Source organism: Tenrec ecaudatus, chromosome 10 (genome assembly GCF_050624435.1).
Source record: "Tenrec ecaudatus isolate mTenEca1 chromosome 10, mTenEca1.hap1, whole genome shotgun sequence".
In the NCBI taxonomy this organism is placed as follows: domain Eukaryota; kingdom Metazoa; phylum Chordata; class Mammalia; order Afrosoricida; family Tenrecidae; genus Tenrec; species Tenrec ecaudatus.
The window spans coordinates 78,994,496-79,016,993 of NC_134539.1; the positions used below are offsets into that span (position 1 = coordinate 78,994,496).

Genomic DNA, 22,498 nt, shown 5'->3' on the forward strand with positions numbered 1-22,498 from the left:
AGACTCTTCGGGCGGGACGTGGCCCCGTGGCCGGTGGACGGCGCGCCCCCAACCCCGCGCGGGGCTCCAGGCTCGCGGGACAGGCCCGGGGGCGGTCGGTTAGGGACGGCCTTCCTCGAAGCCGCCCCGCGAGGGACCTGCCGGAGACAGACTCATCCCGGCGACCCACAGACCCGGAGGCCGAGGACTCGCGGTGGACGGCCTGCCCAGCCTCGGGCCCCCGCGCACCCCGAGGGGCGCCCGCAGCCGGCGGGCAGCGGGGGAGCGGCGGCGGCGGCGGTTCGCGAGGCGGGGCGGGCGGCGCGGAGTCCTCCGCTCCTGCAGAGGGCGCTGTGCCGCCCGCGCCGCCGGCGCGCCTAGCGAGCGAGCAGGCCCGGGCGGAGCCGCGGGGAGTCCGGGAGCCGCGGGGAGCCCGGGAGCCCGGGAGGCGGAGCTGCCTGCTCGGCGCGTAGCCGGCCCGCAGCCTTCCCTTCCCGAGCGGCGACGCGAATGCCGAAAGGTTGCAGGGAGGAGGCGGTACGATTTCCGCGGCCCAAGCCGCGCGGGAAGACGAGGTACGGAGGCCTTGGGTGGGGGCGGGGCAGGCAGGGACCCCTTGAATGGAGGCTGCGGGCTGTTGGCCTGGCGGGGTTTGATGGGCAGTGTCTCTACCCGCGGGGGGACGGAGTCAGCGGACTGGGGGCCAGGGAGCGTTTGGGAGGGCACGGGGAGGGTGAAATTGGGGCGGCGAGGGAAGTCGGGGTGCATCATCGAGCTGGGAAGCTTGTTAGGACGGGGGTCCTTGTTTGTATTGACAAACAAGAGGGCACCGGGGAGAGGGTGGGAAGATCACCAAGAGGAGTGAGTGGGGTGGGGCTGCGGTAGGTGGGGACTGGAGATGGGGAGGCGCTCCTGGGAGGCCGGAGCTGTGGGGAGTGGGAGAGCAAGAGATCAAAGCTGGGAAGCTGCAGGAGGGGATTTGGACTGTCAGGATTTGGGTGAACTGCCGAGGCGAGGGTTGCTGCTGGTAGGATCGAAAGGTTGACCTTCGATTGTGGCTTGCTGGTGGCAGGACTGGGAGAGAGGCTGTTCGGAAGTTCAGCGCCGTGCTTGAGAGTACTGGGGTGGCTGGCTGGGACAGGACCCTGTTCACCCCTCTCCCTGCCCGTAGCCGACATGTTCAACCAGCAGCAGCAGCTCCAGCAGCTCCAGCAGCAGCAGCAGCAGTTGCTTCAGCTCCAGCAGCTTCTCCAGCAGTCCCCACCGCAGGCCTCCATGCCCATGCCCATGGCCGTTGGCAGGTGAGCTCCCCCCGGGTGGTGGATAGCCCCAGTCCTGCCGCTGGGACACATGCCTTAGAAATCCTTCTCTGAGGTCCTCTCTCCCAGGGGCCTCCCTGCTTGAAGCTTGGGCTAGGGGCTGAGGGAGTCATCAACTCCTCCCCCCAGAGGAAGGTCCCCCGCAACAAACAACCCTCTTTCACCCTTAACCAATAGGCTCCCCCCGCAGCAGCCTCAGCAGCAGCTTCTGAATCTCCAAAGCACCAACTCGGCCTCCCTCCTCAGCAGCCCTGTGCTCCAAAGAGCTTTGCTTTTACAGCAGTTGCAAGGTACGGCCCCAGGCTCCTTCTCCCCAACACTAACTCTGATTAGATTCACTTAGCACCCTACTCGACCATCAGGACCCGGAGGCTCCAGAAGTAGAAGTGTAAGGTGCTCTGCTGAATGCAGGCAGGTCTGCTTGAGCACAGAGCAGGTCCCTGGGCCCTGGGGCTTGAGCTGTGAGCTGTCTTTGTTCAGGTTTGATGAGCTAATGGATAGAAAGGGGTCTTTTGACCACCCTCCTCCACATCCCAAGGAGCCCTAGAGGTACAGTGGCTAAGCAGTTGGCTGGTAATCAAAAGGTCAGTGGTTCAAACTTACCCAACTCCTCTGAAGATCTATTCGTAAAGATTTTTAAAACATCAAACCCATTGACACCCCCTATTGAAAAGCAAACAAAAACAAGACAGAACAAAAAAGTCACTGTGATCAAGTCCGTTCTAACTAATAGCAACTCTATAGGGCTGAGAAGTTATTCTAACTAATAGCAACTCTATAGGGTTTCTGAGGCTCTGAATGTGGGTTTCCGAGGCTCTGAATCTTTGCTGGAACAGAAAGCCTCATCTTTCCCTTGTAGAGTGGCTGGTGGGTTCAAACTGGTGACCTTGCAGTTAGCTGTCCAGTGTGTAACCCACTACCCTACCAAGGCTCTGCCCCAAAGGGTTTCCAAGGGTGGCGGTTTTTAACCGAAGCGGAGTGTAGTCGTTGGCTTTGAACCAGCCATCTTTCAGTTTGTAGTTGAGCACTTAACCGCTGTGCCACAAGGGCGCCATCTGCAAAGATGATCACTTAGGAACTCCTATGGGGCATTTCTGTGCTGTCATGGAGGGCTACTATGAGTTAGAATCAATGCTCAAGCTCAAACTCAGTCATGGAGTCGGTTCCGACTCAGAATGACCCTAGAGGTCAGAGTAGAACTGCTTCTATGACTTTCCCGAGACTGTACCATTTTTGGGGGAGTAGAAAGCCTCATCTTTCTCCCTTAGAGTGGCTGATGGTTTTGAACCGCTGACTTTACGGTTAACAGCCCAACGCATAATCCACCACGCTACGAGGGCTGCTCTAGTATCAATAGGATGACACAGAACACTGCCATCTCCCATCTGACAGATGAGGAAGTTGAGACCCAGAGAAGGGAAGTCATCCTCCCTGGATCACACAGCACCCACAGAGGGTGAGCTAGATCAGGTCCTGAGCTTTCTGATTTCTAAGGGGCTGAGTGCAGTCAATGTGTATCCTTGCCTTGGTTTCCCCCATGTGGAGAGTACCTTCTCCTCTCTCCTCCCTTGATGCTACCCCACATTCCTTAGCCCCTGCAGGAGTGGTCCAGGGTCCCAGTGACGTGAAGCCAGCTCATCTTCAGACTCCACTGTTAAGGGTCGTGGTGGCAGTGGCTAGCCAATGTGCTGAAGGCCTTTCCACACTCAACTTGCTGCTGCTGCCAGCCCTGTGGGTACTACAGACACTGAGGCACAGAGTCGGCAGCCCAAGACGACACCATGAGTAGGTCTTGGATGGAAGGAGAAGTAGTTCCCGGCTTACCGCAGAGCTGTGTCCTCCCTCAGCCAGCAGATCACCCTCCCTCCGCAGAAGATGATGTAGATTCTTCTGCCTTTAGTCTTGCCAGGGCCGTGGATGTGGATGGCCCTGGGAGCTGACTTGTGAAAGATGGATGGACAGAGAGAGGAAAGCCCACCCAGATCCACATAGTCTTTCCCCATCTTCAAAGTAGACTGAAAAAACCTCAACGAAGTGTAAAGGGAAACCCCTAAACCATCTACAGACCCTGCCGGCCAAGGCTCTGGTATACGAGGGACTTCAGATGTTGGTGGAAAAGCAACATTCACAGGAGAATGGAGTTTTCCCACACAGTTTTGAGGCCTCTTCCTTGATCTTGCCGTTTCCCCCACAAACTTGGAAGCTTGTACATGATTGTGGTTCCTTCCTAAGTAGAAAGGAGTATTTTGTTTTTCCCCCTGAAGACAGTGGTATGATCATTTAGTAGATGAGTTTACAGGTTCTGTAAAGATAGTTTTTAACAGCTGTGAAACATTCCATTGTGGGGGTAGATATACATTCCCTTTCTTACCTAAACCTTCCCCACTTACTGGACAATCGAGCTGTCTGATCTGTTTTGTGGGATTCCCCGCCCCCCTTGGGGAATGGGGTAGGAGTAGGGGGCTGAAGGGTGTTTTAAAAACAGTAAGATAAATTATCTTATTTAACGTTTGAGACTATTTTCTTAGAATGGATTCCCAAACGTATGCTAATAGGTAGCGATGGCTGTTTTATGGCTCTTGATAAGTATTGCCAAATTGCTTTCCCAAGGACTGGACCAGTTTGCAATGCCACCAGCCACGTATGACAGTGCCAGCCTCACCATGCCCACGGCAACACTGGGTACTATATGTTTTTTTTCATATATATCTGTGTATATAACATACGTATTTGGTTGGCATGATAAGCTCTATCGTTAGTGTTTTAATTTACATTGCTTTGGATGCTAGTGTGTTGAACATTTTTATAGTCATCTGCTAAATGTTTGTACCTTTGTGACTTGTCCATGTCCTTTGTCCACTTCTCTGTTAGGGGGGCCTGTCTTTTGTCTTCATGTTTCTAGAAGTTTGCGCTCTCTGTTTACATGTGTCGCTGCCTTCATTTTAAGTTGATGTTAATTGGGACTTACTGTGTACCAGGCACATTCATATATTTTATTGACTCCTCTGAGAATATCCAGATCCAGAGACAAGCTCTGTGATCATGCCCAGTTTGAAGACGAGGGACCTGAGGGTGAGAAGCATTTGCAGAAGGTCACTTCTCAGCACTGTGGGGCACTCGGGTGCCCGGGGGCAAGAGTTCCAACTGTATTTCATGAGCTGCATTGAATGAGGGCCTGCTCTGGAATTGTTCTGAGTATGGTGGGGCGGTAAGCAGCGGGAGGCAGACAAGGAGATGGATGTAGCCTCTGGGGGTGTAGGAGGGGCCTGGGTGCACCTAGGAGAGTCTGGAGAAGCCTCCTGGAAGAGAAACAGCCTAAGGGGTGAGAGATGACTAGGAGTTAGTGGAGGTGGAACAGCCCGGGCAGAGGGAATGACATGGGCAAAGGCCCAGAGGAAGACACCAGGCATGTTTGAGATTCATGGGGGCCTCTGACTGGAGTAAAGTGGGGCTCTGTGTGGGCAGCCTGAAAAATGGGGGGTAAAACTTTGGTGAAGGGAGCTGGAGAGTGGGGGGATGCCCTCCTGCCAGTTACCCTTCCAGGCCTTGCAGTGGGTCTTTAGCACACCCACAGGATTGCTAGGAGTACTCCAGCTGCTGCCCAGGGGGACATTTGGAAGGGACAGGGGCAGTCTGCCCCCAGCCCTCAGGCCTTCTCCTCACCCACCACTGCCCAAGTGGGACTGGCCCTTGGGCTCTCATCTCTTCCCTCTGGCTCCTTGAGTGAAGAATGGGCCCCGTCAAAGTTGTCTGGTACGGTCCCATGGTGCTTTGAGGGTCCTGACCCCTGACCACCTGACCACAATTGTAATCCCAATTCTCCCTCTTGCCCACAGGTAACCTCCGCAGCTACAACTTGGCAACCCCAAACTTGACAGCCCCCAGCCTTACACCCCCTCAGCTGGTCCCTTCAAATCTACAGCAGTACTTTCCCCAGGCTACTCGCCAATCCCTGCTGGGCCCACCTCCTGTTGGGGTCCCTATGAACCCTCCCCAGCTCAGCCTCTCAGGGCGGACCCCGCAGAAACAGGCCCGCACATCTTCTGTCACCCCCAGTCGCAAGGTGAGTAGAGATGGGAGGAGCAGGTGAGGATGGCAGGGGGAGGGGATACCTGGGGCTCAGCCCAGCTCCATCGGCTCTGACTCACTTGGGCCTTTGGGGCAGGTCAGACCCCCTCTTGGTGCCTCAGTTTCCTCATCTCTAAAGTAGGGGTGGGGGGCTGACGTGTCTAGTGTTCCCCCAAACTCCCAAGCATCCCCCCGCCCCAGTGTGGTCTTAGCCATGTCCAAACAATACCGGTGCCCCTACCCACTTAACATCTCGCTTTGAATCAGCACAGTCCTAATCGAAGGTACTCCTGTAGCCACATTTTTAAAAATAAAAACAGGTATAATGAATTTTACTAATACATTTTATTTTATTCCATACTTCAAAAATTCATGGGAATCTCTCATGATCTTTTAATTCCACCTTTATGTACTTTTTCAAGTCCCCCCCCATTATGTTGATTATCATTTTTGCATGCCCCCCAAACTAGTACATGTGACTCATAGCGACCCTGCAGGACCGAGTAGACCTGCCCATGTAGCTTCTGAGACTGTAATTCTTCACAGGAGTGGAGAGCCTCATCTTTGCCCTGTGGAGTGGCTGGTGGTTTCAAACTGCCGATCTCGTGGTCACCAGCCAATTCCACTCCACTGCCAGGCCTCCTATTGTAACATATAGCAAATATAAAAACGCAGTAATGAGGTCATCTGACATCCTTCTTTTTGGTAGTGAGCCTTCATAACCCTACCGGTTTTATACTTGGGACACCCAGCATTCCAGACCGGCCACGTCGCACGGTCCCCAAAGCCACACTGAGAGGCCACGGCTCTAAATGAACACACTTCCTCATCTGCTCTGTCACTGCCTGACAGGAGTTAGAAGTACAAGAACTGTAAATGGTGCAGGACAATAATTCGACCCTAAAGGACGAGCCAGCCGCTGGGCCCACAGCACTCTGGCTCACGCCAACTACAGAGGAGTGGGTGTTTGAGATCTGAGGCGCTGCAGGCCCCAATGCCAGTCTTTCCCTGGTGGCGGCAGCCACATCCCGAGACCTGCAGAGGCCTTGCCTCCCTGGAGGCTGTCTAGCCCTTGGGCCTCCCAGCAGTCTTCACCACGTCTCCAACATGAAGGTTCTGGTCTGGAGGCAGCACCCCCTTTTCCCGGCTGCTCTGAGGTCCTCCAGAAAGGACCCTGGCCTCACACCTTCTGACTGGGCTTGTCACAACCTGGTCCTGCAGAATGTCTAGTGGCCACCCTCTCTGTTTCATGTATGGGAAAACCGAGGCATAGAGAGCTAGGTGGTGCTTACCAGTGTCTGGGTTGGGGGGCAGGTCAGAACTGGGCCCAATGGCCTAGTGGGAGCCTGCAGGCAGACTGAGGAGGGGCTTCCTGAGGGAGGCGGGCACTGGCCGGAGTTGTGTTCATTTAGCAGAGCTGAAGTCACTTTGCTGGGAGACCTGGGGATTCGGGGATGGGAGTTGATCCCTGGTTTGGCTCTCCTGGAGTCCTGGGGCTGGTGATGGGAGTGGGATCATGCTCCAGTGGATTCATTGCAATGGTGGCAGCCAGCACAGAGAAGCCCGAGGCACTCTGAGACCTAGACGGGCCAGGAGGGCTTCCTGTAAGAAGTGCCCTGGAGGATGTGGGTGAAGGTCTGGGGCAGGAAGAGGCCTGGGACTTTGGACAACCAAAGGGAAGGCCAGGGTGGACAGAGCAGAGAGGACGAGGGGGGAGCAGAGAAAGATGAGGCCAGATGGTGCAGGGGCTTGGGACTTGGGGTAAGGAGCACTCCAGGGGGGGGTGAAGCACAGAGATGAGCTCTGGCTGCTTCCTCAGAAGGGGAAGGGGATCCAGGAAACAGCACTGTGGGTCTGGGAGATGCCGTGTGTCCCACAGGCCTGTGGCAGCGACGTGGACCCTCCTTGATATGATTCCTGGGGTGTGGAGGACCATCTGCCCAGCAGCTCTGGGGCCAGGCCAGCCATGGGTACCCACAGGGGGCAGGGCCAGGCACTGAAGGGCAAGGTGGCATTTGCCAGAGTGACTGGCAGATGTCAGCAATGGTTCTGAAAGGAAGCAGGATTCTTCTTCTCAGACAATGCCGGCGGACGACAAGGCGGACCCCCCCGAGGGGTCTGGGGAAGTGGGAGAGCCCGGCACCGACACACCTGAAGGTGAGCAAGGCAGCTGGCCCTCCCGAGGATACAGGGTCGGGGCAGGCAGGCACGGTGTTGGTGGGGGCTGAAGCAGATCTGGGAGGCAGGTAGGTGGGCAGAGAGGGGGTGCAGGTGACCCCGGCCTCGTCTTCTGGAGCTTGTAGGTATTCAGCCCAGTGTCCATGGTCACTCATCAACCCTCCATTAAAGGTCACAGGTCCCCCTGCTGCCCTGAGGATGTCACTCAGGAGAAACGCATCGCAGCACTGGAGCCTGCGCCTTGTGAGACCTCAGAGCCACCAGCCAAGAGGCTAAAAAGGTAGCTGGTGCTGAGAGCCTGCCTGGGGCTTGGCGCCAGACCCGTTCCTGTCCTGGGGGAGTGCTTTGAGGAAGGCCACGCCTACCCTGCCCCTTACCTGGGGTCCCTGGGTCCCCTCTGTCGTCCATCTTCATACTCTCCGAGCTTCACCGCCGGGGGTGGGGGTGGCGCAGGCAAAAGGGTGGTAGTGTGTTTCTGGAACCTCAGAAAGTGGGCGCAGGGTGAACAGGATTTCAGGGGTTTGCGTACACATTAGCAAGTTCTAGCAGGGGCGGGGGCTTGGATCTTTGGTTCTCCCCAATTCGCTTGCGTGAAACCAAGACTCAGAGAGGTGAAGGGGCCTGCCCAGAGACCGAGCTTGTAAGTGGCAGAGTAAGTATCAGAATTTGGGTCTCGTGCTTTCTTGGGAGCTCCCACCGAGCCTCTGGGAAGTAAAAAACAAATGAACAAAACAAAATTGACTTTTATGGCTCCTTCCCAGGGCAGAAGAGCCTGCAGTGAAGGGGCAGCCGCAGGCAAAGGCCCAGCCGCAGGCCCGGGCAAGAGTCTCGAAGCTGACACAGACACCTGAGGCGCTTCCTGAGCCTCCGGAAGCCTGCCGGCCGCCTGAACCCTCCCCACAGGTTCTGCAGATGCAGCCACAGATGCAGTCAACGTGTGCCGAGGTGCAGCCAAAGCTGCAGAAGCAGGCACAAACACAGACCTCGCCGGAGCACTCAGTGCTTCCGCCGAAGGAGGCTGAGCCACCAGAGCAAGTGCGGTTCCAGGTGCGGCCACCAGCACCGCCCCAGCCTCCAAGGCAGGTGCGGCCACCACTGCAGAAGCAGGCCCAAACCCAGACATGTCCACAGCTGCGGACACAATCACAGCCAAGGGCCCCGCCACTTGAGCAGACGCAGCTGCAGGTCGCAGCGCCAGCCCCAGAGCAAGCACCGGCTCCGGCTCAGACCACGGTGCTGGACACACTGCCTGACGCAGCAGCAGCTGGAGAAGGTAAGCGAGCTCGGCCAAAACCCTCTGTTCTCTAGCACTCTCTGACTCCTGAATCCAGCCCGGACCTGAGGGCTGGGCCAAGAGCCAGGTTCTGCCTGCCTGCCTGCCTCCCCCACCCCGGGCCCATGGCATTCCTGGCTGTAGGCAGAAGAGGCAGCCTTGAGCTCGGGTGCAGGCTGGCCTCTGGGAGCTCAAGCCCTCTTGTCCTTCCAGGCCCTGGGGAGGCCTCGGCAAGGCCAGCAGCCAGCCAGCTCCGCATGGAGGAGAGCCAGGAGCGCTCACCCAGCCGCCTGGATGCGGGGGAGAGTGATAAGCGAGCTGGAGAGACACTCAGGGTGCGTAGAGACACTGCTGTGGGAGCTGAGGCCCCAGTCTGGGCCCTGGGGACGGGAGGGGGCGCTCAAGTCAGGGCCCCGCCACTCCTGCCTTCCCCTCTCTGTGACATGGGATGACAGCCCTCCCATCCCTTGGGGCACGTGGACAGACCAGACCTGGGTTGGTCCAGACTGGCACTGACCCACGTAAGCCCCATCTGGTAAGACCTGGAAGTGATCACTCTGCTCCTGGTACAGGTGTGGGGTGCCGGGGGCTCCCTGAAGGTCACCATCCTGCAGAGCAGTGACAGCCGGGCCTTTAGCACTGCCCCCCTGACCCCCGGGCCCCGCCCGAGTGACTCCACCCCCGCTGCTGCCAGCACACCTTCCCAACAGGGCCTGCAGTTCTTCTGCTACATCTGTAAGACCAGCTGCTCCAGCCAGCAGGTACTCTACCCGCAGGGCGGGGACCTTGGGGGGGTCCAGCCTCCCCGGAACTCAAGCCCTGCAAGCCCTGCCCCTGGAAGAGACTCCGTTTTTAGAGTCAGCCGCCTGGCTCAAGGCTCCCTCACAAGGCAGGTGAAGAGACAGAACCACCTGCAGATCCCACACCCTGGTCTGGGAGTCACCCAGCCCCAGTCTGGGTCCAGGGTGAGCTTTCACCCGTTGCGTCAAGGACGGCATGATACGCTGCACCCTGTTACCGCTACTGTTGGCTTTGTTCCCTTCCGATACTCTCAGCTCTGCTCCAAGCGTGGCCACGGAGACCCGGAGTTAACCAGACAGCTCTGTGTCTTTGAGGCTTGGGCATTCCCAGGCACCCCCCCCCACAACCAGCCTCTTCCCCGGAGGGGCACACACTGGGGCTGGTGCGTGCTCCCTCCGAGGCTTGGCTTACCCTCCCAGGGCTGCGGTGAGATTGCTGTGCTCGCAGCAGGAGCCGGGGGGACTCCTCCTGCCGGGCCCAGGCCTCACCCTCATCCTTCCTGTCTCAGGAGTTCCAGGAGCACATGGCAGGTGCCCAGCACCAGCAGCGACTTGGTGAGATCCAGCACATGAGTCAGGCCTGCCTCCTGTCCCTGCTGCCAGTGCCCCGGGATGTCCTGGAGAGAGAGCAGGAGTGAGTGGGAAGTTTCGGAGGCTTCGTGCTGGGCACTGAGTGGGCAGACTCGAGGGTGGATCCGGATGAGTTCCCCACAGAGGCTCTGATGCTTCCATTTGCAAGCTCTTTGGGTTCACCATCGCCCTCCCCTGGAGCCATGTGCCCACTGCGCCTTGTGTGCATGGGAGCCTCAGCCCTCCCCGTTCCTAAGCTGGTACCGTGAAGCAGAGTTTCTCAGGGTCCCATCCATCCAGGAGCAGTGTGACCAGTCACAGGGGAGGATCCTGGGTGGGGACACACCTGTATCTGCCTCTGAATGGGGGGCGGCGAATGGCGAAGGCCAGGTCCACCTACTGATTCGCCGCCTCTGCCTGTGACATTTTCGTGAGGGGGTCAGCCCAACCTAAGTGCCACCTCTCCTGTGGAAGGCCCTGGGCCTGTAGGGACTGTGAGGCGTCATCAGGGAGAGACGTGGGCAAGTGCTGGCCCGGCCCCCTCAGGTGTGGACTGTACCTCATAGGCAGCCGCCCCTCCTCCACACTCCCAGCTTTCCCAGAGGACCCAGAAACCAAGATTTAGACGTGAAGATGCCCCATTTCAAATGCTAACCAGTGTACTAGAACCCATCCATCCCAGGCTGGCCAGACCCACAGTCACCGTGAGCAGGGACAGGGCTGCGAGAGTTGAGAACTCATCTAGTGAAGCTCCCCAGATGGTGGCAGAAGGGCTCAGGGGGCCTGAGCTTGCACCCCTCCAGGGATAGGGAGCCTTGTCCACGCAGGGGAAGCCTCGTCTCTTCGTTCCCCCGTCAGCGAGAGGAGAGCTGCCTTCTGTGGGGTCCCCGTGTCCGCTCAAGCCTTAGGAGCCCCAGTGGTTACGCACTGGGCTGCAATCTACAGTCTGTCTGCTCCCGTCAACAGTTACAGGGTTTGGTCTCAAGCCTTAAACCCCCCTCTGCTGGCAGACCGAGGAATTACACTTGAGAACCATAAACACCCCAGCATCCTCATAGGACAGCCCTTGCTACCCTGGAACGAAGAGATGCGTTATGATGGAAAATAATTCCTGTCACGTCCCAGGCCTCTTCTCAGCAAGGCAGTTTCCAGCTTTCTTCAAACTTCTTAATAAGCCCCCAGATAGCGCCCTGCTTGGGCTGCCCACCACTCGCGCCGAGGGAGGGAACTTGGTTTCCTGCCCCATAAAGACAGCAGTGCTTCTCCACCTTCCTCCTGCCTCGACCCTTTCATACAGTGCCTCTGTGGTGGGGACCCCCAGTCATAACCGTATTTCCGTTGCTACTTCATCACTGTCATTTTGCCACTGATAGGAATCGGGCAACACCTGTGAAAGGGTTGTTCGACCCCCAGGTTGAGAACCGCTGATTTACAGCCTCCGGAAGCCAAAGGGCAGGCCTTCTCTGTCCTACTGGGTCGTTGTGTTAGAATTGATTTGCCTGTCCCCTTGGACTCTCCCCAACAATCACTCTGCCCTCCTGGCCAGCATTTCCCCTCCGAAGCCACGGTGCTGATGGAGCCCTTTCCTGTCAAGGCCCTACCTAGACTGCCAGGGGTCCTAGTGGTGTGGGGGGCTAAGCATGGCCCACCAGGCCCACCAGCCGCACCACAGGAGGAAGGCAGGAGACGCAGCCCTGAGTGGGAGCCCTGCCAGTGGCAGTGGGTCTGGTTGTCTGAGTCTATCCACCGATGCAGTACTGAGTCATGTTGAAACACACTTTGTTTTGGAATAAGCCATGGATGAACTGTAACCCTCATAGAAGGGGAGGGGCGTCAAAACACTTGGGAAAAAAAACAGAACGAAAAGCTAATGGACTTTTTCCACGAGCATTTTGAAGCCCCTTTATGGCAACTTTCTGTCTCACCTTTACATCATCCCAGCTTCTGACATCCCTTTACCAGACGTGAAGTTCTTACCCATGTTGGGCCTTGCCTTGGACTTCCTGTCCTGCCTCATTGATCCGTTGCAGCCCCGCTATTGTTTTAATGATCAGGTGCTTCTGAGTCAGTTCTCTTGACCCCCCCCCCCCAGACTCTCCTTGGTTACCTCATGGATGGGCCTTTCAAGTTTCCAAGGAAGATCCTAATGGAATTTAAATAGGAATGGGCAATGGCATTGCATGTATGGGGTGCTCTGGGAGAGCTGCTCATTAGAATATAATGTCACCTTCTCATTCTTCTTCTGTCATTCAGAGAGCCTCCCCCCAGGCGCTGGTGCAACACCTGTCAGGTCTACTACATGGGGGACCTGATCCAACACCGAAGGACACAGGACCACAAGGTGAGCAGGCTGTGTGACCAGATGACACCAGTCTGGGCCAGCTCATCTTTGGGCCTCAGTTTCCCCATCTGTCCAATGGGGACAAGGCAGTATCTTGCTCTGCTATTCAACCATGTGGCTGGTGGGGGGTTCTTTTAAGTGGACTGCTGTCCTCCCTGTCCCTGCCCTGTCTCTCTGCTGCCATCTCTCAGCCAGCGCACAGAGAAGGGATGCTTTGGCCTACCTTCCCTGGTGCAGGGGCAGAGTGCAGCTGGGCTTTTTACAGGTGTGGTGGGCCTGCAGGTGAGAAGTTCTGTCTGCCACTGCCTGGCCACTCACTCGGGCTGGCAGTGGAGGACACTGCCTACGCCGACTTGACCTGCCCTCCTCGTCCTAGATCGCCAAGCATTCTCTGCGACCCTTCTGCACGGCCTGCAGCCGCTACTTCAAAACCCCCCGCAAGTTTGTGGAGCACATGAAGTCCCAGGGGCACAAGGACAAAACCAAGGAGGTAACCCCAGCTCCTTCAGAGGGTAGGACCCAGGGAGGCCCAGAGCCATGGCTAAGGCCACACAGCAAGCTGGGGTTTATTTCAGCCCCAGCTCGTTGTAGGTCTGGATGGAATGAGATTTGGGGGTGATGGTGGGGTGAGGGGACAGTGTGGCACCTCAGTTGCTCAGAGCTGACTGCCCCCTGGCCCTCTCCCCTGGGCACCTGAAGATACTGGAGAAAGACTTAGCTGGCCAAGATGAGGACCACTTCATCACAGTGGACGCTGTGGGCTGCTTTGAGGGGGATGAAGAGGAGGAGGAAGAAGAGGAGGAGGAGGAAGAGGAAGAAGAAATTGAGGTTGAGGAAGCGTTCTGCAAACAGGTGCTGGGGGCGAGGGGTTGACGTGAAGCAGGCTGAGGCTGGCCGGGGCGCTAATGCAAGCCACACGCTCGTATTATGGGAACTCTGCGCTTAGGACGACACAAGTGCTCATCAGGATCCCAGGCTCGGCAGGTGGGGTTTGCACAGGCCTGCAAGGCAAAGGGATCCCTAGGGGCTGCTAACTGCAACGTCAGTAGTTTGAGAGCGGAGCCGCTCAGAGGGAGAAAGACAGGGCTTTATAGAAATCCCCATTCATTATTAAACCCACAGGGGCAGTCCTACCTACCCTGTCCTGTAGGGTTGCTCAGAGCCAGCATCCATTCCGTGGCAGTGAGCTTGGTTTTGGTTTGAGAAGGTACAGATTTGGAAGGCAGGCTTGGCCTTTAGGGTCAGAGGATGGATGGCAGGCACGCCCACCCTCCTGGCAACCAAGGGGCAGGCAAATGGGAGCGCACAGGGTAGGGCACAGCCCAAGCCATGGAGTGACTTGTCCCTTTCCAGGTGAGGCCCAGGGAGCTGGCTGGTGAGCAGCGGAAGGACTCAGAACCCTACACACCCAACACCATGTATGGTAAGACCCAGCTGCCACAGCCGACCCGGGCCACCTGATCCCTGCCCTCGGCTCTTCTCCCTACCCACTCCCTGGAGTGGGCCCCTTGAGAGGGTGGGGCACCCCTGGCGGGCAAGGGGTAACTGCAGAGACCTGCTGTCCCACAGGCATAGACTTCCTGGTGCCTGTGATGGGGTACGTCTGCCGCCTCTGCCGCAAGTTCTACCAAGGCAACTCTGGAGCCCAGCAGTCCCACTGCCGGTCCTTGGCCCACTTTGAGAATCTGCAGGTGAGCCCTGATGGAGACAGCCTGGGCCACCTCCCTCCTGGCACGAGGTGGGGGCGGGGGCTCCACCATCAAGGAGTCAGAGCCAGGGGGTCACGCTGTGTACTCCCGATACTGGGCTCAGAGAGGTTAAGCACGCCACCCAGGGTCCCCCAGCACATCCCAGCTGGAGGAAGCCCTGATCACGCCCCTACCCTCTGTGCCCAGAAACACAAGGTGGCCAAGAACCCCAGCCCCACCACCAGGCCCGTGAGCCGCCGGTGCGCCATCAACGCCCGAAATGCCCTGACGGCCCTCTTCACCTCAGGAGGCCGCCCACCCAGCCATCCAAGCATCCAAGACGTAGCCAAAGCCCCCGGCAAGGTGACAGCCAGACCCCCCGAGCCCCGACTACCCCGGCGCTCCACCCGCCTCAAAACCTGACAGAGGGAGGGTGTCAGTGCCGGCCAGTGCTTCTGGGGCCAGGCCTGCTAATGCGTCTTAACAGTGTGTCAGGGAACGGACGTGGTTGGTGTTTTTACTTGAAATCCAATAAAAGAAGGTAGTTTGGCTGCACCACAGGCCTCCCCAGCACTCTGTCTGTCTGGGGGAAGGGAGGCACCCCAGCCAGGTCCAGCCTCCCTGGGCACAGTGTGGCTGCAGGGCCTGAGAAGCAGGGCCTTGGGGATCACAAGGTGCCTCAGCACAGCCCTCCCCCCGCCCAGTAATTTACCAGGACTTCTGGGACAGTCTCGTCGGCTCTGCAGTGGCCCTAAGGGCCTTGTTGTTTTCCCCACTTTGCAGATGAAGAAAGGGAGGCCTTGCAAGGTCAAGTGACTTGCCCAAGGTCACATGGCTGGTAAGTACCCTAGGTTCAGTGCCAGGGCCTCAGTGCCGGACCTCTGTGCTGCCTTCTCTCTCCAGCTGGACTCCGGAGGCAGTGTGGTTCCGAGTTCTTGGATCGATCCCTAGAGGGGTGGGAGGTGGGACAAGCCCTCCTCAACAGGCAGGCCCTGGATGAATCGTGAGTGGGCCTCCCCGCGTGGGAAGACCTTTTGAGACAGACAGCCAGCCCAAGCCTGCTCTTAGCCACCTAGGGCGAGAGCGGCCCAAGGTCAGGCAGGCACAGGTCACTCTGTGGCCTTGGGTTGTCTCTGTGAATGGCTCCTGGAAGCTGAGTGGGTCACACACAGGGCACACAGCACATCTGAGGCTGGGGTCGCAGCTGCTGCCAACCGGCCTCGGTGGAAAGAAGCCCGCACCCCAGCTGCTCCCTCAGTTTCCAGAGATAAAGCACCTCCACTTGGCTGTGGGCTGCCAACATATGATTGATCCGAGGCAACGCCTTTGACTGTCCCCAGGCACCTGGAGCCCCAGCCAGCAGGAGAGAGAGGAGAGAGGCAGGGCTGTGGGAGAGACCCGTTTAATGAGGACACTCAAGGCCTGGGCGGAGCAGGGAGTGCTCAGGAGGTGGGCAGACAGGCAATGTAAGTGGGTCGCAAGCCCATGCCCTGGCGCCAAGAGAGATGCTGGCCGGGTGACAGGCCTGGGAGCGCTGTGAGGGTGACTCAGACAGGCAGACCCACAGGCCAGCCCTTGAGAAGCTGCCTACTCAGGCAGTGGAGCCCGGAGGCCTGGCTGGGCTCTCCTGGAGCCTAGTGGGCGGCATCCCTGGCGGTGCCCCCAAGCTGCTGCTGGAACTCTCGGCGCGTCTGCCGGTTGGACTCGAGCAGCTCCTGGAGGCGGGCGTGGAGGTGGTCGTTCTTTTCCTCCAGGTGGTCCAGACACGAGTTGATTTGGTCCAACATGGAGTTGATGGCGGCATATTCTGGAAGAAGGGGAGACACAGCCCGGCCCGTGTCTCTCTGGGACATCCCCCCGCCCCCCGCGTGTGCACTTGAGCGCACAAACACAAACACGCTCCCCCAGCCTCTGCCTTGGGAAGGTCCCGGAAGCCTCCTGAGCCTCAGGCTTGCCCTCTGGAGAACGGACAGGGGTGGGGGTGGCGTGGGGGAGGGGTAGCAAGAGGGGAAGGGCACTCAAGGTTTCTGTCCCCAGGTCCTGCCTCACTTCTGCTCCCTAGACAGGCCCTGCTTTCCAGCTGTGGTCCCCTGCACCCTCAAGATAAAGCCCAAGGCCCTGCAGCGGGACCCACTGGGGCTCCCTTCTGCGCCTTTTCCTCCCTCACACCTGCCTCTGCCTGTCTCCGGCCCCTTGAACATGCTGTTGCTTCTGCCTGGGACACTGTGTCGTCCTCCTGCCTGCCTTCCCTGCTCTCGTCCTGGATGAGTCGTACTTAGCCTTCAAGTCTCCGCGTGGATGGTGCCACAGGGAGCCCTCCTGCACACGCCCTGTTCCTCACCCCACTCACTGCACAGGACGGACCGCTGTGGTTATCTGTGTGGGTCTGGCCTGGAGCGCTGCTGCTCCCCAGGGCTGTCACTCCCACAAGAGGCATTTTGCTGGATAAAGGAATGAAGCTTCTGATTTCTAGCCTCTCTGTCTGCTCAACGCTGTCTTTGCCTGCCACCTGGAATACCTCAACATCCTTTCAAGGACCTCCCCCAAAGAACACCTCCCCAAGAAGCCTTTGCTGGCCTCCCCCACTGCCACTCCTGAGCCGTGCTCTCAGAGACACGCTGTCCCTTGGGGCCAAGGTCTGGGCCTGTGCCCATTGCACCCAGCCTGGAGCCAACCCATGACTCAGGTCCCTCTGGACCAGACACTCTTACCACGCTCAGGCCCCAAGGGGAAGTTGCTTGTAGTGGTTGGAAAAAGGCCCGGGCCAGATGAGCATGACTGGGGGGTGGTGACTGGTCAGCATTCAGGAGGAAGGGCACCCGTTACCACCCCGTGGGTGGCACAACTCAGAGGACAGTCTGGCAAGTCTCAGCTGGACCTTAGACTACCTCGCTGGTGGTGCAGATAGGTAAACTGAGGCCCACAAAGGAAGGCATTAGCTCAGGGTCCTTTAGCGGGTCAGTGGCAGGGACAGGCAGACCTGCTTTGATTTCTGCCAGTAAATGATTGCCTCTCTGGAAAGGGGGATTGTAACGGGTTGGGGGATTGAGATTAGCGGTAGATGAGTGGGCCAGCCTGGCCATGGAAAGGACTTGATAGCTGGTCATCACTCTTTAGCACTGTGTGTCACTGGACACAGGCCAGAAGAAGGGGTTGGAGGCGGGGGGGACATGCACAAGTTGCTGTACCATTCCTGGACCAGGCACTGGTCCAGGTATCAAGGGCACTGTCCAGTTGCAAGCCTCTGCCTTCTGTCCAGGACACCCTCTGCCCACCCTCCTCCAAGTCCTATGGATCTGCCAAAACCCCAGAGGTGACCTCCCCTGGCAGATCCTTTCAGGGCCTCTGCAGCTGCACCACTCCCTGGCCAAGGCTCTCCTGATCAGAGACATGTCCCTAAAGCTCACACGGCCATTCAGCTTCTTTAGAAGCAGGCCATGATGATGGAGAGGTTCTATAATTGATTGTGGCAATGGCTCCGTAACTCAGAATGTACTAGAAACGATTTGGAGTGGACACTAGGAGTGGATTGTGTGGGCTCAATCATGCTCTCCAAAAAGGGGAAGGGACTGGGGAAAAAGAACGTTTTTCCCTCACGTTTACTAAGCTTTTCTCTCTAAGTTAAACCAATCTTTATTACACTAAGGGAGAACAAGAATAAGCACTCAACATCTACATGCTTGGAGACCATTCATTTTCCCACTTAACCCGTGACACATCTCATTTTTCCTAACTTCACAAATTTTGGGGGGGGGGACTGGTTCTTCCCTGCCTGTCCACACCTCAGCCCCCCATCTCCGCAGTCCTCTGCATTCAACAGGCTGCTTTGTAAACAGGTCACATCAGCAAGACTTGGAGACCACACCAGCCTGGGGATGCTGACTCAGCTGAGGGAGTGCGCCCACCAGTCAGCACCTGCCGACCCGACCGGCCCCGCCCCCCTAGTGCCTTGATCTGCCTAGGGGCTGCAACAAATAGCCGAGTGTCCCCCCACCTGTAAACCGAGGCCAGACACCCAGTTCTCCAATGCCGCAGTTTCCAAGGACCCGGTCACCCTGCATACCCGAGGCAGTGCCTGCAAGTTGGGGACCCACCTAAGGGTGGAGGAAAGGAGAGCTCTTCGGTGTCTTCCAAACCCCCAACCCGGCCCCAATTCCCGATCCCAGGGGGACAACCCTGCAATGGCAAAGGTCGCATCAGGCCCTCCTCGGTCACCTGCTTCCCCGAAGCTGTCGTCCTCGCCTTCCGCATCCGCCTCCACCGGCGTGCCCAGGTCCCCGTTGGGGCCCGACATTGCGGGCTCGGGCGCCACCAGGGCCGCACGACAATGGAACTCCGGGTGGGTCGCGCCGAAAGCCGGCGCCGGGCGGAACCTAGCAGCCGCAGATGGTGCGCCGGGCCGGCACGGTGGAACGTAGGGGCGGGGCCCGGGCCAGAGGCCCGAAGCCCAAGGCCCGCCCCCACTGCCCGCCCCGTGCGGCCCCAGCTCCGCCCCCGGCCCGAGCCTCCTCCAGGCCCCGCCCCCGCGGCCCGAGCGCAGACCTGGCCACGCCCCCGCCTGCCTCACAGTCAGCGCCCCGCCCACGGACCCGCCCCTCTCCGGGTGCGGGCGGCGGGGCGCGAGCGCAGCTCGGCAGGCGTTCGGCGGGTCCGCCGCGTCAGTGGGGCGCTGAGAACGGCCGCAGACTCCCGCATTGCCCTTCCTACCGCTGGGTCCACGAGTAGAGCCCGGACCCTCGCCGGGCGCGAGATACTACCCCCGCTGCCCCCGCCGCCCATCGCGGGGTGCTTCGCCTCACCCCTCCCCTGGGTTGGCCTGCTCCCCCAGCCTGGGACCAGACGGAGTTGAGTCTTGGGAGAGCCCCCTCCCTGGGCTTGGGGGCAGAGACAGAAGGGGCGGCTTCCTCTGAGTGTCTGCGCTTCCCAGACCCACCCTTGCTGTGTGTCCTGTTCACAATAGAGAAAGTAGTCTGCTGAATTTATCCACAAAATGAAGAGACCACCTAAAGATTTGGGGGTGGGGGGAATTGGAGGAACCACGTATCTGATAAGGAGCCCTGGTTAAGGACTGAGCTGCTAACTACAAGACAGGGCGTTCAAACCCACCCACCGCTCGTGTAGAGTTTACAACCTTGGGAAAACTACATAGGGTCACTATGAGTCAGAATCGACTAGAGGGCAGTGGATTTGGATTTCTATAGCTAAAAATGGTTTAATGTCCATAATATATTTAAAATTCATACAACCCGACAGGGTTCCTGGGTTCGTGTTTGCCCACTAACCAAAAGGTTGATGGTTCAAACCACCCAGCAGCTCTCGACCCCCTGAAGCAGGTGGCCACAGAGGCTCCGTTTTGTTGACTGCTGAATGACCTGCCTCCTCCCCCCTCTCATCTCTGAAATCCCTGCTGGTGATTGAGTTCAGAATGTACTCTGGTTCCCGGGATCAGAATGTTGTCATGAACAATATTGTTCCTTGTCCTAGTCTTATTTTGTTAACCAGGATGTTCTCCTCAATCCTGTACCCTGCTCTGCTTTTGTCATACCTGCTTGCATGAAAGAAAGTTTCTGATACGTGGGTTTTTGCCTATAAAAGCTGGCTCCACTCGGAACGGCAATAGAGAGAATCGCTTTTAGATTCTAGCAGTCTGGTTATAACCAAATACTCTTTTAAATTATCAAGACAGTATAGTGGCGGTCATTTATTTGAACCCACAACACCCTCATGCAGTGCTGGTGGGAATCCAAGGCGAGGGTTGTGGAAAACACACTACAAAGTTGTGCCCAGGACCGCTAGACGACCCAGCAAGCTGACGCCGGTATCTGCCCAGAAGGGCTGGAGGCAGGGATGCCAGCAGGTGCTCCCACACTGATGTCCATCGCAGCAGTGCCCACAATAGCCCCCAGGTGGAAACACCCTGAATGCCCACGACGGATGCATGGGTAAGCCAACAGGTTCTTCTAATGGAGCATCCCTGGCCGTCCGAAGAAGTGGGACTCGAACGTGCTGTGACTACCCGCCTTGAAAGCATAATGCTGCGTGAGATAAATCAGACCCCAAAGGATCCCAGTGTATGTTCTGAAGAAGAAGGATCGCTGCGTTTGACTGTGGTGTGGAGAGGACTATTGAAAACATCCCAGAGTGCTAGAAGGAGAAACATCTGTCTCGGAAGAAGTGCGGTCAGAGTGCTCCTTAGAGGCGAGGCTGGCGAGGCTCCGTCTTACCTACTTGGGACATGCTGTCAGGGGAGACCAGGCCCCGAAGAAGGACACCATGCTTGGTAAAGTGGAGGGGCAGTGACACAGAGGAAGGTCCTCGAGACGGGCTGTCGTGGGGCTGCATCAGTGAGCTCAGACACCGGACCACTGTGAGGATGGCCCAGGACCGGGCAGTGCTTTGTTCCGTTCTGCATAAGGTCGCTACTAGTCAGAACCGACCCAATGGCACCGAACAGCAACAACATTGTATGATCTCACATACAGGAACTCTCTAGAACAGTGGTTCTCAACCTGTGGGTCGCGACCCCCTTAGGAGTTCAATTACCCTTTCACAGGGGTCGCCTGACTCATAACAGTAGCAAAATGACAGTGATAAAGTAGCAACGAAAATAATCGTATGGTTGGGGGGCAGTCACCGCAACATGAGGAGCTGTGTGAAAGGGTCGAGGCCTGAGGAAGGTGGAGGACCGCTGCTCTAGAGATGCAGCTACAGAAACCTGTCAGGGGACACAGGGTTCGGCTCTGGTCCCAGGGGGTTCTCTAGTGGGTTAGCTCATGTCTCTTGGGTGTCCAACCCCCCTTCCTTCTCAGTTTCACTCAGACCTCCACACTGAGCTGCCCTGACTCAGTCTCTCTTTTTCCAAACAGACAGTCCGTCCCAGAGAAAGTGCCCATCCATGATCATGGCTAGGGAGAGCTTTCATCCATGGGGTCTGGCCAAGAAAGCCCTTCACCGTGTCCTGTTGGAAATTGGACTGCACGGAGACCAGGGCCAGCATCCAAAGGACCCCTAGGCTCCAGCACTGCCCACAGTCTTTGAGACATGGCCATTCTCCAGAGTCTGAGCAAGTGCTGGGGCCTGGTGCAGAGGAAGCAGCAGAAGTGGAGGGTGCTGGGGAGGCCTGTGTTCTACCCAGGGCCTAAGCATGGCCCCCGTGGGAGCTCCTGGTCCTGGAGGGAGCACCAGCGGTGGACTGAACAGAACGACAGTCTCCCTCCCCACCAGGCTGCGTAGGAAACAGGCTCTTCCCTGAGCCTTCCCACCCTCACTCTGTAGCTCTCCAGCCCGGCCCCCATGCCCGAGCAGGTTCAAATCCCAGAAACCCGGGAAGGTCACCTTGTTCCAGGTGAGATAGGGGGGATATCCTGGATTACCTGAGTTCCCCTGGAAACAACCACAGGGTCCTTCTACGAGGAAGGTTTGGCCTCAGACAGAGGTTGGAAGAGGCTGTGCTGCCTGCGGTGAAGATGGAGGAAGGCCTGAAGCCATGGAAGGCTGCTTTAGGAGAAGGGAAAGGCAAGGCGAATCCAGCGATTCTCTCCTAGACCCTCCGACGGGCTGTAGCCCCACAGATGCGTCGATTTATTTTGGCCCATGGATGGTTATTTCAGACTTCTGATCCTCAGAACTGGGAGAAGAAAGGTGTGGGGGTCTTAAGCAATCAGGTGTGTGGTCATTTGTTACTGCAGTCCTAGGAACCGGATAGAACGAGTGACACAGGAGGAAACCCAGGCCCAGGTGGTGACAGGCCGGAGCTTGGGCCAAGGTAAAGAAGCTGGAGGTGTGGCCTGCAGCCAGGTGTGGTTCAGCTCCCGCTCCTTGGCTAGCTTTGAGGCTCTGGCCAGTAGCCCAGTGGATTCGTACCCGGGCCCCTTTCTCTTGCCCACAGTCAGTGAAATTGCCCACGCTAATATCATCTTGCCCCAATTTCCGAGGCTGCTGCAGCATTTGATAGGACAGAATCTCAGGTCTGTCCTATTGTCTAAGGGGGAAGGCTGGGGCTGCTCACAGCTCCAGAGTCTCCCCGACTCCTGCTCCTGGACAGGTTCACGTGTCACTGGGGTGAGTTATCCCAGGTTCCTTCAGGCTCCCACTGGCTCTGACCCTGGGAGAGGAGCAAGTCAGGGCGGGAATTCCTGCTGTGTGGAGCAGACACAGGAGGGAGATGGCTGTAGCCAGTGGGTGGACAGGGGTGTGCCCGTCCCCAGGAGATGGGTCTCCCCAAGTGGAGGTGCAGATTCCTGGTTCCAGGAACTGGAGATCTAGTATCTTCTGCCTGGAAG

At 57.9% G+C, this 22,498-nt stretch overlaps 2 protein-coding genes across 6 annotated transcripts; one reads left to right on the top strand and one right to left on the bottom strand.

Annotated features, from left to right (window-relative positions):
* Window positions 1–359: 359 nt before the first annotated feature.
* CIZ1 (CDKN1A interacting zinc finger protein 1) lies at window positions 360–16,680 on the top strand. Of its 5 annotated transcripts, none has more exons than XM_075560726.1 (19): window positions 361–554; window positions 1,151–1,280; window positions 1,476–1,588; window positions 3,909–3,980; window positions 5,135–5,361; window positions 7,430–7,523; window positions 7,716–7,824; window positions 8,306–8,817; window positions 9,031–9,152; window positions 9,390–9,578; window positions 10,127–10,251; window positions 12,441–12,528; window positions 12,905–13,018; window positions 13,228–13,380; window positions 13,882–13,951; window positions 14,098–14,219; window positions 14,424–14,579; window positions 15,000–15,054; window positions 16,279–16,680. In XM_075560726.1, the coding sequence occupies exons 2-18, from the start codon at window positions 1,156–1,158 to the stop codon at window positions 15,030–15,032; spliced, it is 2,424 nt and encodes an 807-aa protein (XP_075416841.1). In that variant the 5' UTR covers window positions 361–554; window positions 1,151–1,155; the 3' UTR covers window positions 15,033–15,054; window positions 16,279–16,680. The 5 variants fall into 5 exon arrangements, with proteins under 5 accessions (XP_075416839.1, XP_075416841.1, XP_075416842.1 ...); XM_075560727.1 differs by having other exon boundaries at window positions 16,283–16,680; XM_075560724.1 differs by lacking the exons at window positions 15,000–15,054; window positions 16,279–16,680 and having other exon boundaries at window positions 360–554; window positions 7,445–7,523; window positions 14,424–14,771.
* On the bottom strand, window positions 15,603–18,643 carry BBLN (bublin coiled coil protein). Its single transcript, XM_075560728.1, has 2 exons — window positions 18,432–18,643; window positions 15,603–16,023 (listed from the first exon to the last, which is right to left on the bottom strand). Exons 1-2 carry the CDS (start codon window positions 18,508–18,510, stop codon window positions 15,851–15,853), a joined length of 252 nt encoding a protein of 83 aa, XP_075416843.1. The 5' UTR covers window positions 18,511–18,643; the 3' UTR covers window positions 15,603–15,850.
* Window positions 18,644–22,498: the final 3,855 nt, after the last annotated feature.